The sequence below is a fragment of the Setaria viridis genome, chromosome 6, assembly GCF_005286985.2.
Source record: "Setaria viridis chromosome 6, Setaria_viridis_v4.0, whole genome shotgun sequence".
NCBI classification, from domain to species: domain Eukaryota; kingdom Viridiplantae; phylum Streptophyta; class Magnoliopsida; order Poales; family Poaceae; genus Setaria; species Setaria viridis.
Genome location: NC_048268.2, coordinates 2,671,953 through 2,692,860, shown reverse-complemented (window position 1 = coordinate 2,692,860; position 20,908 = coordinate 2,671,953). Strand labels below are relative to the sequence as shown.

The 20,908-nt window shown below is 46.5% G+C and overlaps 1 protein-coding gene across 1 annotated transcript; it reads right to left on the bottom strand.

Moving 5' to 3' along the window:
* Positions 1 to 111: 111 nt before the first annotated feature.
* On the bottom strand, positions 112 to 4,076 carry LOC117860564 (receptor kinase-like protein Xa21). Its single transcript, XM_034743880.2, has 2 exons — positions 961 to 4,076; positions 112 to 794 (listed from the first exon to the last, which is right to left on the bottom strand). The coding sequence occupies exons 1-2, from the start codon at positions 4,043 to 4,045 to the stop codon at positions 400 to 402; spliced, it is 3,480 nt and encodes a 1,159-aa protein (XP_034599771.1). The 5' UTR covers positions 4,046 to 4,076; the 3' UTR covers positions 112 to 399.
* Positions 4,077 to 20,908: the final 16,832 nt, after the last annotated feature.

Sequence of the window (20,908 nt, the reverse complement as noted above, 5' to 3'; positions counted from 1 at the left end):
TAATGCCAGAGTAGAAGTTGGATGCAAAAAAGTTGCCTTATGAGTATGTATTAGTATGTAGATAGCAAAACAACGTATCTCTGAATAATTGGAGTAAAACATTCATAGATCTTCAAAGAAACACACACTGCGATCTTTTCATATGAAAATCATTCTCTTTAATTACATGGGCCACATCATATATTAAGATAATCTAACAATGCACTCTAGACCCTGATGTGCAGGTGGATGCGATACTGGCGTCCATTGTGTATGCAACGTCAATCCTATGGTTTCATGTCTTTTTAAAAGTAAAAAGCACAGCACTTGGTTGAGTGCAGTCAAGGACCTGGTATCTGTTCTGATCACGGAATACTGTAAAATGTTTCTGGATATGGAAATCCTGTGTTTCAGAAAGTTCTATGTACCTAATAAGTGCAACTGGTTATAATTGTCTTTGATTCTGTGAAGCTCTCTCAAGGCATCACCAATCAGCAAGCGGTCTGTTGGAAGTTCCTTCGAGCACAGAATTCCGATATGCAGAATTGAAGTAACACAGGCAACTATAATTTCTCTGGTGCTACTGGAGCTGCTTGTTCTCCCTTCGAGTTCCGGATCTTGCTCTGGCAGTAACTGTTGGTCTACCACACTGGTGACTTGCTGATCTTGCAGTGCTATTTGCACGTACCTATGAAGGTTGAGATCTTGCACGAAGTCGCTATCTGTTGGTCTTTTTCCTGTGAAAATTTCCAACAATAGTACTCCGAAGCTGTACATGTCACCATAGATTGAGACTTCGTTACCCAGTCCATACTCTGTTTGGAACACACATATTATTCAGCAACTAAATGAGGACTATCAGCAATGCTACAGTTACAATGTTAAATGATGAAAAAAGGAGCAATGCATTTTACTTGCTTGTGGATTTCAATTTTCAATCAATCATGAAAGTAAAATGCAGTGTACTTGTTAGAACCTGACCTGGAGGAGCATATCCAATGGTTCCCCTTCTTGTAGCCCAACCACTTGATATATCTGAGGGGTTAGTCTGGTCTTGATGCACAAATCTTGCGAGCCCAAAATCACCAACATGGGCAACCATGTCATTGTCAAGGAGAATATTGCTTGGCTTGAGATCACAATGAACTATCGGGGTTGGTTTATAGTGGTGAAGATATTCGAGTGCAGAAGCGACATGAATGGCAATGTCTATCCGTTGGACAAGATCAATCCTCCTATGGGTGCCATATTCCCTGAGACGGTGGTGTAGCCACTGGTCTAGATTTCCATTTGGTAGGAAATCAAATACAATAGCTTTGAAATCAAGGCCACCGGAATCAATACCTGAACACACCGTCAAGATTTTCACAAGGTTCCGATGTCGAGCGCATCTCAGAGTCTCACATTCTGCAATGAAACTTTGTGACGCCCCTCGCTGCTGAAGGTTGAGCACCTTCACAGCGACAACAACTTCTTGGTCATGGCTTATCATTGTTCCCTTGTAAACAGAGCCGAAGCTTCCAATGCCTATGAGGTTTTCAGAAGCAAAACTATTTGTTGCATTCATCAAGTTGACATATGAAACCCTTGCATACTGATCGTTGATGAGTGGTAAGGCATGTTCTGCCTTTATCAACTTCCTTCTTTGATGACATAATACACATAGTGCAAGGAGCAAGGAGATTCCTAGAAAGGCAGTGGCTATAGAGACTATCATGACAAGTTTGCGTGATCGCTTATTGCTGCTAGTGCTGCCATTATCTGAGCAAGGTGGCAATTTCAGCTGAGCAATACCTCCACAGAGGCCAGAGTTTCCCTCGACTGAAAACGCGCTGGCGTTAAGAAATATTCCTTGCTTTGGGACTTCACCATCAAAGTTATTGAAGGAGATATTCAGTTGTTGAAGACCTTTCACGTTACCAAAGAAGTCTGGAATATGACCAGACAAGTTGTTTCTTGAAAGATCAAGAACCAAGAGGCCCTTCAGTTGTCCCAATGACTCTGGAATTTTCCCTTGAAACATGTTCCCTTTCATAAAGCAATACTGTAAGATTTGGCAATCGCCAAGAGAGTTGGGGATTTCCCCGGTTAACCTATTTCCAGACACATCAAGGGTCACAAGATTTTTCAGGTGACCAACTTCCGATGGCAACGATCCAGCTAGCATGTTCCCTTGGAAACTCACGAAGATGGAAAGCGTGGATATGAGGAGAACTTCTTTTGGTATTGGACCAGTAAGGCGATTGTGCTCCAGGGACAGCGTCTGCAAAGGGCAACTACCAAGACTGGAAGGAATGGGACCCGTGAGCATGTTGTGATCAAGGGATAATTCGGTGAGCACGGTGAGATTGCCAATTGTTGGTGGGATTTGCCCTGATAGCTTGTTGCCGTACAAGATAAGCTTGCTCAGCTTGTTAAGTTTGCCAATTGAGGTAGGGATAATACCAGTAAGCTTATTGAGATTCATAGCAATGGTGTTCAGGTTGACAAGGTTTCTGATTTCCTGAGGTATTTGCCCGCTTACCATGTTGCCCCATATGCTCAAGACCTCCATGCTCGTCGAAAGGTTTGCGATCGAGCCAGGAAGCACACCTCCCAGCTTGTTTTGAGATAGGCCAATGTACTTCAGATTGCTGCAGTTGGTCAGACTATCCATGAATCCCCAGTCAGCATCAACATTTGCTTCCAGCTGGTTGGAGTCCAGTGTCAGTGCCCACAAGTTCTTAAGGTGAGTTCCAAGGCAGTTCGGTATGACTCCGGAGAAGGAATTATTCAGCATCTGTGCCAACTCCAGCTTGGAGGCGTTGCAGAGCGACGGCGGGATGGCACCGTGTAGCCGGTTGGAGGCAACGTTGAAAGACGTGAGTCTGGGCAGCCTGCCACCGGCGTTCGGGGGCAGAGTCCCGGTGAGGTTGTTCATGTGCACGTCAAGTTTCTGGAGAGAGGAGATGTTAAACACGGTGGAAGGTATGGATCCTTGGAGCATGTTGTTGTCGAGGTAGAGGCCGGTGAGAGCTTTGAGGTTGCCGAGAGCGCCAGGGATGGCGCCGGCGAGGTTGTTGCTGGTGAGGCTGAGGATGGTGAGGGAGGTGAGGTTGCAGAGCGACGGCGGGATGGCACCGTGTAGCCGGTTGTTGTCAACGTCGAACCACGTGAGTCTGGGCAGCCTGCCATTCGGGGGCAGAGTCCCGGTGAGGTTGTTGATCTGCACGCCAAGTTTCTGGAGAGAGGAGATGTTAAACAAGGCGGAAGGTATGGATCCTTGGAGCATGTTGCTGCCGAGGTAGAGGACGGTGAGAGCTTTGAGGTTGCCGAGGGTGGAAGGTATGGATCCTTGGAGCATGTTCTGGCCGAGGTAGAGGGCGGTGAGATCTTTGAGGTTGCCGAGAGCGCCAGGGATGGCGCCGGCAAGGTTGTTGCTGGCGAGGCCGAGGATGGTGAGGGAGGTGAGGTTGCCAAGGGAGGCAGGTATTGCGCCGGCGAGGTTGTTGCTGGTGAGGCTGAGGGAGGTGAGGGAGGTGAGGTTGCTAAGGGAGGCAGGGATTGCTCCGGTGAGGTTGTTGTAGGCGAGACTGAGCACCTGGAGGCGGTGCAGTGACCCCAGCGCCGCGGGCACCGGCCCCTGCAGCGCGTTGTGGCTGAGATTGAGGCGCTCGAGGGAGGGTGGCAACGGGGAGGGCACGCCGCCGCCGAGGCGGTTCCCGGAGAGGTCAAGTCGCCGAAGGTAGGTGAGGCTCGAGAGGGATGAAGGAGCCGCGGTGCCGGAGCTGGCTAGGTCGAGCCCGCGGAGGTCCAGCGCTGTCACGCGGCCACGGCGGCGCCCGCGCACCCCGCACGTGACGCCGTGCCACCTGCACGGCGCCGGCGCGGTCATGTTGCCGCCGCCCCATGATGCCAAGGCCCCGGATGGGTCGTCCGTGATGAGGGACCGGAACTGCATGAGCGCACGGTGGTCAGCGTCGGTGCCGTCACTTCCCGCGGAGGCCGATGTCCATGCTGGAGATGCAAGCAGGAGGAGGGAGGCCACGAGTAGGATGGAGCAATGGTGCTCCATGGCTGTCCGCATAGCTTGGCTCTGTGCTCCTTGATGCAGCGAGTAAACAAGGCTATTTAAAATGCCGATTCAATCTCGCAAGTCTCTAATTGCCAAGTCACCAAGTCAATGAGGTCTTCTTCCAACTTCAGCTTGTTGACGACCATCCAGTTGGACGAAAGTTCGGTGACCGTGCCGCGTCGCCAGCCTCCAAGAGACGAAGACTGACCAGCTGCACTGCCGCGTAGACGGGTACGGATTTTCCGAGCATCCTCCTCGCAAGCCGGTAGCAGTCCCAACCCACGGTGTCCATAGTGCCACGTCACAAGGACTGTAGCAATTTCGAGCTGTGGGGTCTCAGTAGATTAGCGCCGCATCTTCTCCGACGTTTGCCGGACCTCCATCCACATCCTGTTAGTCAGGATTGGTAGTCCAACTAATTCAACAATCTTCTGCAGACCGTGATACATCATTTCGAATAGCTAATGAGGTTAGATATTTATTTATAGTAGGCTTGGGAGATGAGGTTAAATACTAGAAGTTATGCTAAAATAAAAAAAAGCTTGTAGAAGTTATAGGTTTCCATTATTTTAGAGACATGACGTGACTATTAGAGTCCACGTGAAGAAAAGGCCGAGTCCACGCGATGGACCCGATGCTAGGAACGACCGAACGAAGGGCTCCACGGTTGACCGCTCCTTTTTCCTTTTATTTTCTTTTAATTATATTTTAATATTTTATTATAGAACGTTCAAATAACAATTCCTTCCTTTCTCTTTCGTGTCGCGATTGTTCTCAGATTTGGATTCATACTCGGGTGTTTGGCAACACTCCACTAAAAATTTTATAACTCCACTCCACCAACTCTACTCCACCTAAGCTCCACTCCACGAACTCCACAAAAATACTAGAGTTGTTGTATGTGTTTGGCCGATCGCAGTGCCATAGCTCCACAAACATGAAGACTTGTTGTGAATAGTCTATTTTACTCTTTGTAAATGGATCCATGTGTCAGCCTCTTCTATGTTCTCCCTTCCTCTTCGCCCCTTTCTCTTTTTCAGATCCTGAGCTCCACGCCAAGGGCAGCGCCTTGTCCTCGCCACCGCCGCTGTCCTCTCTAGATATGTTGCAGCCCGGCGCCCCGTGGTCGGCCAGCAGCAGCAGCGTCGGCAGTGCCTGCAGCCCCGGCGCCCCTGCGACCGGCTAGCAGCAGCCAGCCGCGGGGAGCGTCGGGCCAGAGCTAGCAGGTGGGTGCCATGCCGTTGAGGTTGAGGGTGACGACACGGCTGTCGGGCGGCGACGCGCACGAGATGCCAGCCCACAAGCATAGCGTCGCAGTGGAGTTCGCGTGGGCTCAGCCAATGAGTGCGCCGCGCGGGTCGTCCACCACCAACGCCCACCTAAAGGCAAGCAGCACCGCCGCCTCGTCCTCTCCGGCAGCAACAATGGCGGCGCAGCTCCGGCCAGCAAGAGGGCGCAACCCCGCGGCCCCAATGGGTGAGGGCGGCGAGGTCCGACGAGCAGGAGCCATGCGACCGACGCGGGCAGGGGCGGCAAGGTTCAGCGAGCAGGGGCAGCGTGGCCGCGGCTGAGGAGGGTGAGGATGGTGCAGCTCCGGAGGGTGACGGTGGCGTCGGTAGCGCACTAGCGCAGCTCCGTTAGGCGAGGGCCACGTGGGCAGCGCAGCGTCGACTGGCGAGGATGGCGCGGTGCTGGTAAGGGATGGCTAGAGGGAGGAAACGGAGATAGTGAGCGGAAAGGAAAAATTAGGTGTTGTGTAACGAGTGGCAAAGATGGGTAAATAACCCCCAACTCCACGAGGAAGTCTAAAATTGATGTTTTTGGAGCACCCCTAAGGTACTTCAGGAAAAATGTGGATCTGACCCCTAGCTTCACGTTTTTTCTGGAGCTGGAGTTTTTGGAGCTGAAGATGTTTGGCAGGAAGTTTGTGGCATCCCATGTATTTTTCTAAAAGAAACTTTAACGCAACAATGTGGCCTAATCCGACAATTTTCCATATTAATATATTTTTCTCTATGTACTATTTATTATAAGGCACACACAAAAAATTATATCATTCTTTTTCCGTGGGAAAGCCATCATGGCGAGGTTTATTGATTCAATCTTACATAAAAGCAATGCTTCTGCCTAAATTTTTTGATTTGGTCCAACTTCAATTATTGACATGTGGACCCCACCTCCACTTCTAACCAAGTTTGATCCGACTTTCCCGTCGCGTCTCCGATCCGGTATGAACGCGTGAACGTAGATGACTCTGATTAGATATGCTGCTACCCCAAACATATGTCGTCCCTCCTGGCTCTCCTATCAATACATCGATTACGAAACTACTAAACCCAAGCAGTCACCTTTGCAAATGCATTCTGGACAAAAATACGGCCCCCTTCCAGTTGAGTCAACCAGCAGTCCAGCACTGCAGGAAGGCTCATAGCCATGGATGAAACTAAATTGGCACTCTTACATTTTCTGCCATACCCATCACTACCGGAAACAGTAAATTCGCCGAGTGTAAAACGTGTGCCGAGTGCATTTTTTCGGGCACTCGGCAAACACCGTCTTTGCCGAGTGTATACAATGAGGCACTCGGCGAACATAATACACTCGGCAAAAAGGAGGTTTGCCGAGTGCTAAAAAACAGGCACTCGGCAAACAACTCCTGGACACTCGGCAAAGAAGACACACTCGGTAAATCAACAGCGCGTGCATCGCACGTGCGTCGTCCGTTACCAGGTTGGGCCGGCCGTTAGACCTTTGCCGAGTGCTTGCCGTTCGACACTCGGCAAAGTGTGATTCGCCGAGTGCCAACCGCACACACTCGGCACACTCAAAACTTCGCCGAGTGCCTCGTTCGGACACTCGGCAAACTCAACACATTGCCGAGTGCCGTCCTAAAGGCACTCGGCAAACCCAACACTTCGCCGAGTGTTTTTGTCGGCACTCGGCAAAAAAATTTTTTTTCCCTCCAACAGCTTCCACACTTTTTCTACTCCCCATGTAGGACATTTGGTTATACATATTAAAAGTTGGTCTATTTTCGGGTCTGTTTGGGATTTTTAATGCTTTGTTTGCATTAATAGGAATTTTTTGATTGAAGTCAAATTTTAACTGCAAGTACTTGAAATAATGGATTGAAATCAGTGAAAAAATCATATTCATATTATGGAGATCGGATTGAGGTCTCAACCAGAAAATGAAAAGAAATTTTGAACATTTTTTTTAAAAAACACGACCACGAACCTTTGGTTCAATGGTTGTTAAATTGTAAAAAAACCAAACGAAATCTGAAAATCACAAGATTTGTCAAGATGTCATTATATTATGTGTGTAGGCTATGGTAAAAAATTGAGAACGTTTCGCCCAATTTCTGACATATGATGCTTAGAAACCGACTAATCTCCTGGAATGATTCATAGAAGTTAGAAAGGAGCCAATAAGATTTGGTGTCCAAGTGACACTTGAATTAAGGAGTGCCTTCAAATCTTTTTGTATAGGCAACATACAACACAGATTGGTTCATGTCAAAATTTGGAAATTTTTCGGATACGTTTGATATTTTTTATTGATTAAATGCAATTATAGATTTTTATTAGATATAAATGGAATTTGAGCTATAACTGCATGAAATAATGGAATAATATCGGTAGAAAACTAATTTAACAATTTTTGAGTGATTTTGACACGATTTTGAACAAGTATATTAGAAAAAGGTCACTAAAATACGTTATTTCATGTAACATTTGTCGAGTGCACCTAGAAAACACTCGGCAAAAATGGTAGTTTGCCGAGTGTTTTCTGGGTGCACTCGGCAAACTAGTTGCACGGGCCCACTCCCTTCGGCCTCGCTTCAAATAAAAAATCCCGACTTAACTTTGCCGAGTGCCGTAGATCTGGGCACTCGGCAAACACTAAGGCTTTGCCGAGTGCCCCCGATCTGGCACTCGGCAAAGCCTTGCCCTGCGCGGTTTCGGCCCTTTGCCGAGTGCCAGATCGCGGGCACTCGGCAAAGATTCGAAGTTATGTCCACACTTAGCGTTTCGTCGAATCATTTCCGCGCCGCTGTTGCCCCGCCCGCCGGCCCCCGCGCCCGCCTGTGTCCCGCCCCGCCGGCCGCCACCGCCCCGCCGGCGCCCACCGCCACCGCCCCGCCGGCGGCCACCGCCCCGCCCGCCACGTCTCCCCCGGCGCCTGCGCTCCGTGCCCGGCGCGCCGCCCGACCGCCCGCCGACGCCCCGGCCCCGGCTCCCCGCCACCGGCGCGCCCGGCCCCGGCTCCCCGCCACCGGCGCGCCCTCTTGCCCCGCCGGCCATCCACGCCCTGCCCCCGGCGCCCCTTGCCCGGCGGCCCCGGCCCACCGGCCGCCCCCGGCGCCCCTTGCCCGGGCCCGGTGCCCCTTGCCCAGCGACCCCGGCCCACCGGCCGCCCCAGCCGCCCCCTGCCCGGCGGCCCCGGCCCACCGGCCGCCCCCGTTCCGGCCCCGGCGCCCCCTGCCCCTGCGTCCCGGCGTCCCTCACCCGGTAATGATTTTTTCTTTTTGAATTTAGAAAATCTGAATTAGAAAGTAGGTTAAAATTAGAAATTAGATATTAGAAATTAGAAATTGTAGGGCTTTAGTTGTTGAAATTAGGAAATTGTAGAGCTTTAGTTGTTGAAATTAGGAAATTGTAGGGCTTTAGTTGTTGAAATTAGGAAATTGTAGGGCTTTAGTTGTTGAAATTAGAAAATGATGGTTGGCTTGGGAATTTAAGTTATAAGAATGTTTATGGAAGTGAGCCATTGTGCCATTTCTTCTTCTGTACATGTGGTTGTCGGCCATCGTGCCGTTTCATTTGATGCATGTTATGGAAACCTCCACGTGCAGGGGAGGTGCTGCCGAAAATTTTAGTTGACAGTTGTATGTTTTTTTTTGCAGGAGAGGCTACGTTACCGTCCTCGAGTCGTCACTTTGTACGATAGCAAGGTGAGTCATCCTACACATCTATTTCCGTATGATGGTCGTATATCACGTAACCTAGTTAGGCGTCTCCCGTTCAAAAGAGATATGTTTGGAAATATGCAGATGTTTGCATATTTATAACCGTATCTGTTTCGAATTGTCCACGTTACTTTGGACAGCACGAGGATGTGTAGGTGGGTTTAGTTTCCATAGTCTACTCCGATCCGAGTTAGAGTTTCGGCAGCACCTCCCAATTGTTCTCCGGATACACAATCTCCATCACAGGACGTGTATTTGGAGAACAGCGGGGAGGTGCTGCCGAAATTCTATCTCGGGTCGGAGTAGACCATGGAAACTAATCCCACCTACACATCCTCGTGTGGGATTAGGACCTATCTTCACCTAATAGACAATATAGGAACGTGTAGATGCAACTTGAGTTTTTATATTACTCGCTGGTATGCTAGAGGATGGAGGATCGTCAGTGGATGTACACGGGCCGATCTAGTCAGAATTCGTTGACCGATGAATGGATAAACAAGACCGATGCTTTCTTGGAACGGGCATTTGCAAGGATCAAAGGAGGAAGAGATACTTGGTGTCCGTGTAGCAAATGTGGAAACATGCGTCGGCAAACCAAGTTAGGAATGGGTAAACATCTTGTTAGGCACGGATTTACGTCAGACTATACCATATGGATCTACCATGGTGAGGTCGATCGTGGGAGGGACGAGGTCATCAGACAACGTATCGAGCAATATGATGATGACGCCGGGGTGGGAGACATGTTAGATGACTATCATGAAGCTCGTAGGGAGGAGGAGCCCGAGGCTACCGCAAAGGCGTATTACGACATGTTGTCTGCGGCACAACAACCCCTTCACGGGCATACCAAGGTCTCTCAACTGGATGCCATTGCACGTCTAATGGCTGTGAAGTCCCAGTTTAGCTTGAGTCGAGACGCCTTCGATATTATGTTGACAGTTCTTGGGAGCCTGCTCCCGGAGGGTCACATCTTGCCAAAGTCTATGTATGAGGCACAAAAACTTCTTCGTGCACTTAAGATGCCATACGTAAATGGTTATCGTTTTCACACAACAAGCCATGAGCAGAGTCGGCCCAATCGAAGAACGACAAATACCGGAGTTTTTACGCTAGGCTCTGAAGGTGTCGAGTACTACGGAAGAATTGAAGAAATATACGAACTAACTTTTCATGGTTGCAAAGTTCTTAATCCAGTCATATTCAAATGCCATTGGTTTGATCCATCAGTCGTGAGACGGGCACCTAATCTTGGGTTAGTCGAAATTCGGCAATCATCCGTCTTACAAGGAGACGATGTCTATATTGTGGCTCAACAGGCCATGCAAGTTTATTATTTGTCATACCCGTGCCAAACTGACGACCGTCTGAAGGGTTGGGATGTTGTGTACAAGGTATTGCCACACGGTAAACTACCTGTACCAAATAATGAAGATTACAACATTAAACCCAACACATATGACGGAGATTTTTTCCAAGAAGATGGGCTCGAAGGGATTTTTGAGATTGATTTAACCGACGCTTTCGGAATGGAAATAGACAATGAAAGGGTTGTTGACGATGACGCTGGAGAGGAGGTTCATAATATGAAGGAGTTAGAATTACTTCAGCGGTTACAGTTAGGACAGGACATTGATGATGACGCTGAAACTTCGGAGCACGGGAATGATTTGTTTGACACACGTGACAGTGACGATGAGACTTATGATCCAGCTAATCCCGATCATGACGATTATTTCTAAGACATGTATGGATCGTAATAATTTATTTATTATTTGTCATACCATGTTATTTTTGAAATTATGTTTTATTTATATATGTGCTGATTGGTTTACTCTTGGCAAATGCAGGTGATTGAACAATGGTGGGCGGTACGAGGAAGATCGCAGCGCTTTACGAAAAATTAAAAGCTGCAGCTTTCGGGTCAGGTACACGGTCAGATGCATCGAGAGGTCGAGGAAGGCGTCGAGGGAGGGGTGGAGGCAGGGGTGACGCACACGTGGAGGAAGCGGTGGGGGCACAGGTCTTGGCTAGAGGCAGGGGTCGGGGCAGGGGTCGAGGAAAGGGTAAAGGGGTGAGGGCCCCGTCGCCTGTGCCTTTGTCGTCATCGGAGGAGGAGGAGGTACCCTCCGCGCACGCCTCTAGTGACGAGGCGGAGGTACAGGAGGAGCAGGAGCAGGAGAGGGAGGAGGGGGAGGAGGCAGGGGAGGAGCAGTCCAAGATCTGGTTGCGAGGTCCCTCGTCCCTCCCGAGGCGACCCATCCCTGTTCATTTACGCCCACTGATTCAACCTGCTGGGGCAAAGTAACTTCCTTCACATATTCTCTGTACTTTTGATATGTTCAAACTTACACTAGAAAATAATAATTTATATTAATCACTTGTGCAGGAGTTGGACTAAGCTCAGTGGGGGTGCCCACAACCGCAAGGTCAACGGCATCATCGGTCTTTTGTGTAGGCTACACTTCCCCGGTCTAGTGGTCTTCGCCGGACAGGAGGAGCCGGCCTACACGTGGGACCACTACGTCGCTGTCGCCGACGTCGGTGATCGTGACCACAGGCAGTTTGCGAACAAGGCGGAGCGGGTGAAGGCCGAGCTGTGGGTAAGTCTTCGCAGCACTACATTGCTTAATACATTCTTGATATAATAATTGTATGCTTGCCGTCTATACGCAGGACTTTTATAGATGCCAGGAGGGCTTCGAGGCTAGGGCGGCCTCCGTGATTGAACAAGCCGCTAAGAAGCTCGTTAAGGACATGCACTACGAGGCGCGCGTTCAGGCCATCATCGACTTTTATGCTGAATACAAAAGGATGAGGATCAAAAAAGAAGAGGCCAGGACAATGAACCTGACCAAGGAAGAATTCATGGCGGTACGTACATAAAGACTATATTTACTATTTGAGAGATTAATTACGCTTAATTCCGTTATTTATATGTCACACACTTCATATAGGTGCCTCCGTGGTGGTGCCGATCCTTTACCCGGTGCTGGGAACAAATGGTGGACGTGTGGTTGCAGCCTGGGTGGTTGGAGAACCACAATGCCTGCCGGGAGCGGCGTCTGCAGATGCCATATGCATCACACCATCAAGGCAGCCCGAGCCTTGATGAGTACAAGGAAAAATGGGTACGTGAATTCATTTCTGTTTTCTCAGACATAATACTGCATATTTTGTAATTATTTTACATTTTTTCCGCAGACTTCATCACATGATGGTCAGGAGTGCTCTCGGTTCAAGGCATGGGTTATGTCCAAAAAGGGCAAGACCACGGCAGACATCGACTTCAACCCGGAGGACCCGCCCGAGGCGTACAGCCATCCCAGCATCCACAGCCGCGTCACCGAGTACACAGCCATGGCGAGGGAGGTTCACGGGCCAGAGTTCGATCCGAGCTCTTAGGATATCGATGCTGAAATAGTGATGAGGGTAGGAGGAGGGAAGAAGCATGGCAGGTATTGGATTGGAGATAGCGTGATCGACACTGCCAGTACTCCCACTCTCTCCCAGATCCGAGCAAGGAGCACGGACTCGAGCCCCGCGATACGGCCACGGCCTATCGCTGCACAGCTACAGATGCAGGCTCTGCAGGTTATTTCTGTTTCTTTAATTTTTCATTCATTTTGTACTTACCTTTTGCTTGACAATAAGTGGTTGGGATGAAATATTGTAGGCCCAGGTGGAGGTAGAACGGAAGCGCCGAGAGGAACTAGAGGCGAGGATCGAGGCGGATCGGCAGCTTGAAAGGCAGAGGACGGAGCAGATGTTCCAATACATGCAGAGTGTTTTCCACAGTTTAGGTCAAACTCCACCAGCTATGCCACCGAACCTCTTCCCGCCACCTCCACCACCTCCTGCAGCTACTCCTGTGAGTCAATCTCAACCTTACAATCAATCTAGACTTAAACTAGAAACAACAGGCACTACAAACTTCCACTAGAATTACTTGTTTAGACTATGAAATCTCTTTACCTAAATTTGTGCAGAATCAATCGGCGGCGTCCAATGCAGAATCTTCCTGGGGGCAGTGGCCACCTGCACGTCCTCCTCATCCTCCTCAGTGACTTGTCATTTCTTTGTTTGTGATGCAAAACTTGTGAATTACTTCTTTAGACGAGAACTTATGAATGCTATTTGTGTGCTTGTGAATCCTGTGGTGCAATTTATATGCTTGTGCTGCAATTAATATGCCTGTGCTTCTGTGGTTGTTTTTTGAGAGGGGTCCTTTATACCTAACATTTCTATTTTGTAGTAGGTATTAGGACACTTTGCCGAGTGTTAACACTCGGCAAAGAGGCCATTTCTGGTACTAGTAGACGGGTTTGCCGAGTGTATTCTTCAAACACTCGGCAAAGGGATCATACATTTTGGCGGGAGTGCTTGTTTGCCGAGTGCCACAGGGTAGGCACTCGGCAAACAGGGTCATTTTGCCAAGTGTTTTGGAAAAAGCTCTCGGCAAAGGGGTCATAAAAAATTGGCGGGCCCGGCTTCTTCACCGAGTGCCTGCCCCGTGGTACTCGGCGAACCATGGATTTTTGCCGAGTGTCTGGCAAAAAATGCACTCGGCAAATGATAAAATAAAAATGGCGGGTGGGGCTTCTTCGCCGAGTGCCACGGGGCAGGCACTCGGCGAACCATGGATTTTTGCCGAGTGTTTGGCCAAAATACACTCGGCAAACGAGTACACTTCGCCGAGTGCCTTTAAGAATACACTCGGCAAACGAGTAGACTTCGCCGAGTGTCGGCCGTCAGACACTCGGCAAAGCTTCCGTCGCCGTCACAGACCGTTAACGTCTTTGTGCCGAGTGTTTAATTTTGCCGAGTGTATTTTGGCACTCGGCAAAAGGTTTGCCGAGTGCCCGACGATCGACACTCGGCAAACAGCCTGTTTGCCGAGAAAAACTTTACCGAGTACACTTCGCCGAGTGTTACACTCGGCAAACTATTTGCCGAGTGTAATGGGGCCTTCGCCGAGTGCCTGGGGCACTCGGCAAAAGAACTGTTTCTGGTAGTGCATCGTCCCACAAAGTAGCACAGGTGACTGGTTTCAATACCAATTCTTACATGTCGCGGGATGCCCAACACGAACGAGATCGGCAAAGCCATCGCTGCCGACTACCGGCAGACCGATTACTTTTAATAATAAAATAAGCAGCGTGCAGAATAAAATAAGGCCTTGTTTAGTTCCCAATTTGGGAGTGTCAAAGTTGGGAGTTTATCATAAATGCGCAACTGTAGCATTTCGTTTGTATTTGTGAATTATTGTCCAAAAATTGACTAATTAGGCTTAAAAGATTCGTCTCGCAAAGTATAACAAAACTGTGCAATTAGTTTTTGATTTCATCTACATTTAGTACTCCATACATGTATCGCAAGTTTGATGTGATGGGGAATCTTCTTTTTGCATAGTGTCAAAGTTGGGATTTTGGTGGAAACTAAACATGGCCTAAGCATAAAAAAAGAACTCAAGATGGCTACGCATTCAACAATTTGCGCAGTGGAGGTGGATCCATGGATCAGTGGTCAAACATGGCTCAGCACATGTTTGTTGAGCTCAGGTATATTGGCATTGTTCTTTGAACCACCATAGTTGTAGGGTCTACACATAGGAAACTGTTTCCTGACAAGAAGCATGAAAGCCTTGTTCCAAATTTAGTTACCACGGCATTTGTATCTTCAGCTTTTGCTCGTGATAGATGTGCTGTTGAATGCGTTAGTTGACATGTATGCAAAGCGTGTCAACAAGTGTTAAGAGGCCAAAACATATTTAGAAGAAGTTTGACAAGGATTTCGTGACATGGAATTCAATATAATGCCCTAATAGCCTAATACTACTTAATAAGCAGATAACCCGTAGCAACGCACGCGGAGTATTTTTTAGTTACAGTTAAATTGTCAACCAATATTGGTACAATAAAATTTGGTGGTTCTTCAACCCATATACTCGGATGAATACCAGGTTTACTAGTATTTCTGAATTGATGAGTAAATTAGAAGGACATGGAAACTAAAATGTTCAAACCATATGGTACCTTGTTCAATTGACTGCAACACACATCCTAATACCTGGCAAACGATTTTCAAATCAGACATGGATTTATGAGCTTTGAAATTAATATGGACGCGCTATTTCCTCCATGATGAACGTAAATTAGATTATCCATATGAATGTTGTGGATCGACACAGTTTTGTTACTTTATAAAATAATAAAACCCATATCAAAACATCAAATTAATTGTGGATCGACACTAAATCTTCAAGGCAACTTCGATATCCAAACTAACACCTTTTTTCATTACTAGAGTATGGTACATGAAGCTGCATTTCCATACGTCTCCATTACCAGATGCACTGATGACTGATGTACAGAAACTAACCTATTAGGCCAGTACAAACCACAAGGCCAAAAGACCATGACAGAACACTATTAGGCCGTTAAGCTACACAAGCCTTGCCAATAGTACACCGAAAGTCCTCCTGCAGGGTTCATATATAAAAGCCCAGATTACAAGTTCAAACTCCAAAATACTGTGACCCCATTTGTTTCCGCTTATAAGCGACTTATCAATAGAAATAAGCGAGAATCCCGCCAAACGCCTTGGTTATTTTCACCGATTCTCGCTTACCTGGTAAGCCGCTTCAGAGATTTAAACTATGAAAAGTGAAAAGTGAGAAGTGAGAAAATCTTCGCTTAGATTATAATTCAAGCGTGACTAGAAGAAGCGTATCCAAACAGGATCAGACAGCATCCTAAACAACGCTCCACACAAAGTTCAAGCAGGACACTGTTTTCTCTCACAGAGAATAGTAGTCATGGATGTAAGTATAGTATCTCGGGTCATCACAGGTCACATTGCGCAAGTCAGGGCTGGGGGACTCATCAGGGGACCAAGGGGGCGAGTAATCATCCCAGTAGTAGTCACGATAGGGATCGTCATCCTCCTGCACGGTTGCCGTTGCTTCACCCTTGGGTTTCTCCGATGGACCGCTAGCTATCTACCAAGAAATCAAATACCTCGGTCCCAGCTAGAGCTGCGGTGACATCTTTCTTCTGCAGCGTCCTCCTTTTGTCCTCCTCGGCATGAAGCCACGCCCGCAGTGTTAGTTCCTGGAGGAGTGGTGGTGCCTGCTGATGGGGCTGCAGCTGCCAATGCTGCAGGGATATCAACATTTGTCACACCTTCATTCACCGTAGTCTTCGAGGGTTGGCCCTCCATGTCCATGTTCCACTTCAGAATGCAGCAACTGCTGGACCTGTCATTCACAGAAAATTACATGTTCATTACAATAATTGATCAGGACTACGATTCTGTAAGCATAACTTGGAATGAGTAGAAATTGACTCCGAAAGCGGTTAAATCCCATTTCCATTCGCAGTACCAGCATGAATAAATTTCCTGAAACGAAAAATATCCAACAAGAAAACATAGTGACATAATCTTTTGTCGAAGAAGAAAGACATCTCAGACTTTTCACTTTCTTCATGCAAAATAACTTTAGCAAAATTGTTAAATGGCAGAAGTAAAGAACAACTACAGCCACATTTCTACATCAGGCTAAATGGTTTTGTGGCGAATTGCTAAATGATACTAGCGGAGAACAACCGATATCCTCAGTGCCACTCCACGACCACGCACACCCCAGCCTAAATGGTTTACAGCAAATTGGAGCAAGTTGCAAGCATAAATCATAAAAGGGGGAAACATTCTAGAAATGTTGCGTTAGGGTATCTGGCATAAGATGCAAATGCATGATAACATTTTTTCCCCTATGGCATCCTCTTAATTTTGAAGATAAAATAAGGCTGGATACAGGATCAGACCTTGAGCTCAGTAACACACATAGATGATAAATTACGCAAACTTAAATCACAAAATGTGAAAGTTGTATGGAAAAATTAGTCTTACATCACATAAGTAACATACATATTTTATTATACTGATTACATTACAGGTGTTAAATTTTATCATACCATAGATACTGTTCATATATAACATTTGTATGGGTAAATTGCACAAGATCCTGTAAAATTTGACTATGCTTCCAGCTCCTAACTCCTGTCTTTGTAGAAACCTTTTTTTTTTCCTTATCCAAAACGCTCATGACAATTTGACCATCCTTTGAAATCTACATGACAAGATCGTTTACGACTTGTAAATTAGATGGTACTATACAACAAAAGTTGCCCCATTAATACATATATGGCGTGCAGGTCTATTTTAAGGTGCTAAGCTCCCAGTGTCTCGAGTCACCCAACATGCTGACGTGGCATTCCATATGCCACCAGATGATTGGGATCACGTGTTGGTATCCCAACACTCTGGACAGACCCATATCCAGACTAATTAAGGCCGGGTTTGGTTTACTGACTTAAAAATTTAAGCACCCGTCACATCAAATATTTAGATACTAATTAGGAGTATTAAACGTAGACTATTTACAAAACCAATTACATAAGTGGAGGTTAAACGGCGAGACGAATCTATTAAGCCTAATTAGTCCATGATTTGGCAAACGAGTAGACTTCGCCGAGTGTCGGCCGTCAGACACTCGGCAAAGCTTCCGTCGCCGTCACAGACCGTTAACGTCTTTGTGCCGAGTGTTTAATTTTGCCGAGTGTATTTTGGCACTCGGCAAAAGGTTTGCCGAGTGCCCGACGATCGACACTCGGCAAACAGCCTGTTTGCCGAGAAAAACTTTACCGAGTACACTTCGCCGAGTGTTACACTCGGCAAACTATTTGCCGAGTGTAATGGGGCCTTCGCCGAGTGCCTGGGGCACTCGGCAAAAGAACTGTTTCCGGTAGTGCATCGTCCCACAAAGTAGCACAGGTGACTGGTTTCAATACCAATTCTTACATGTCGCGGGATGCCCAACACGAACGAGATCGGCAAAGCCATCGCTGCCGACTACCGGCAGACCGATTACTTTTAATAATAAAATAAGCAGCGTGCAGAATAAAATAAGGCCTTGTTTAGTTCCCAATTTGGGAGTGTCAAAGTTGGGAGTTTATCATAAATGCGCAACTGTAGCATTTCGTTTGTATTTGTGAATTATTGTCCAAAAATTGACTAATTAGGCTTAAAAGATTCGTCTCGCAAAGTATAACAAAACTGTGCAATTAGTTTTTGATTTCATCTACATTTAGTACTCCATACATGTATCGCAAGTTTGATGTGATGGGGAATCTTCTTTTTGCATAGTGTCAAAGTTGGGATTTTGGTGGAAACTAAACATGGCCTAAGCATAAAAAAAGAACTCAAGATGGCTACGCATTCAACAATTTGCGCAGTGGAGGTGGATCCATGGATCAGTGGTCAAACATGGCTCAGCACATGTTTGTTGAGCTCAGGTATATTGGCATTGTTCTTTGAACCACCATAGTTGTAGGGTCTACACATAGGAAACTGTTTCCTGACAAGAAGCATGAAAGCCTTGTTCCAAATTTAGTTACCACGGCATTTGTATCTTCAGCTTTTGCTCGTGATAGATGTGCTGTTGAATGCGTTAGTTGACATGTATGCAAAGCGTGTCAACAAGTGTTAAGAGGCCAAAACATATTTAGAAGAAGTTTGACAAGGATTTCGTGACATGGAATTCAATATAATGCCCTAATAGCCTAATACTACTTAATAAGCAGATAACCCGTAGCAACGCACGCGGAGTATTTTTTAGTTACAGTTAAATTGTCAACCAATATTGGTACAATAAAATTTGGTGGTTCTTCAACCCATATACTCGGATGAATACCAGGTTTACTAGTATTTCTGAATTGATGAGTAAATTAGAAGGACATGGAAACTAAAATGTTCAAACCATATGGTACCTTGTTCAATTGACTGCAACACACATCCTAATACCTGGCAAACGATTTTCAAATCAGACATGGATTTATGAGCTTTGAAATTAATATGGACGCGCTATTTCCTCCATGATGAACGTAAATTAGATTATCCATATGAATGTTGTGGATCGACACAGTTTTGTTACTTTATAAAATAATAAAACCCATATCAAAACATCAAATTAATTGTGGATCGACACTAAATCTTCAAGGCAACTTCGATATCCAAACTAACACCTTTTTTCATTACTAGAGTATGGTACATGAAGCTGCATTTCCATACGTCTCCATTACCAGATGCACTGATGACTGATGTACAGAAACTAACCTATTAGGCCAGTACAAACCACAAGGCCAAAAGACCATGACAGAACACTATTAGGCCGTTAAGCTACACAAGCCTTGCCAATAGTACACCGAAAGTCCTCCTGCAGGGTTCATATATAAAAGCCCAGATTACAAGTTCAAACTCCAAAATACTGTGACCCCATTTGTTTCCGCTTATAAGCGACTTATCAATAGAAATAAGCGAGAATCCCGCCAAACGCCTTGGTTATTTTCACCGATTCTCGCTTACCTGGTAAGCCGCTTCAGAGATTTAAACTATGAAAAGTGAAAAGTGAGAAGTGAGAAAATCTTCGCTTAGATTATAATTCAAGCGTGACTAGAAGAAGCGTATCCAAACAGGATCAGACAGCATCCTAAACAACGCTCCACACAAAGTTCAAGCAGGACACTGTTTTCTCTCACAGAGAATAGTAGTCATGGATGTAAGTATAGTATCTCGGGTCATCACAGGTCACATTGCGCAAGTCAGGGCTGGGGGACTCATCAGGGGACCAAGGGGGCGAGTAATCATCCCAGTAGTAGTCACGATAGGGATCGTCATCCTCCTGCACGGTTGCCGTTGCTTCACCCTTGGGTTTCTCCGATGGACCGCTAGCTATCTACCAAGAAATCAAATACCTCGGTCCCAGCTAGAGCTGCGGTGACATCTTTCTTCTGCAGCGTCCTCCTTTTGTCCTCCTCGGCATGAAGCCACGCCCGCAGTGTTAGTTCCTGGAGGAGTGGTGGTGCCTGCTGATGGGGCTGCAGCTGCCAATGCTGCAGGGATATCAACATTTGTCACACCTTCATTCACCGTAGTCTTCGAGGGTTGGCCCTCCATGTCCATGTTCCACTTCAGAATGCAGCAACTGCTGGACCTGTCATTCACAGAAAATTACATGTTCATTACAATAATTGATCAGGACTACGATTCTGTAAGCATAACTTGGAATGAGTAGAAATTGACTCCGAAAGCGGTTAAATCCCATTTCCATTCGCAGTACCAGCATGAATAAATTTCCTGAAACGAAAAATATCCAACAAGAAAACATAGTGACATAATCTTTTGTCGAAGAAGAAAGACATCTCAGACTTTTCACTTTCTTCATGCAAAATAACTTTAGCAAAATTGTTAAATGGCAGAAGTAAAGAACAACTACAGCCACATTTCTACATCAGGCTAAATGGTTTTGTGGCGAATTGCTAAATGATACTAGCGAAGAACAACCGATATCCTCAGTGCCACTCCACGACCACGCACACCCCAGCCTAAATGGTTTACAGCAAATTGGAGCAAGTTGCAAGCATAAATCATAAAAGGGGGAAACATTCTAGAAATGTTGCGTTAGGGTATCTGGCATAAGATGCAAATGCATGATAACATTTTTTCCCCTATGGCATCCTCTTAATTTTGAAGATAAAATAAGGCTGGATACAGGATCAGACCTTGAGCTCAGTAACACACATAGATGATAAATTACGCAAACTTAAATCACAAAATGTGAAAGTTGTATGGAAAAATTAGTCTTACATCACATAAGTAACATACATATTTTATTATACTGATTACATTACAGGTGTTAAATTTTATCATACCATAGATACTGTTCATATATAACATTTGTATGGGTAAATTGCACAAGATCCTGTAAAATTTGACTATGCTTCCAGCTCCTAACTCCTGTCTTTGTAGAAACCTTTTTTTTTTCCTTATCCAAAACGCTC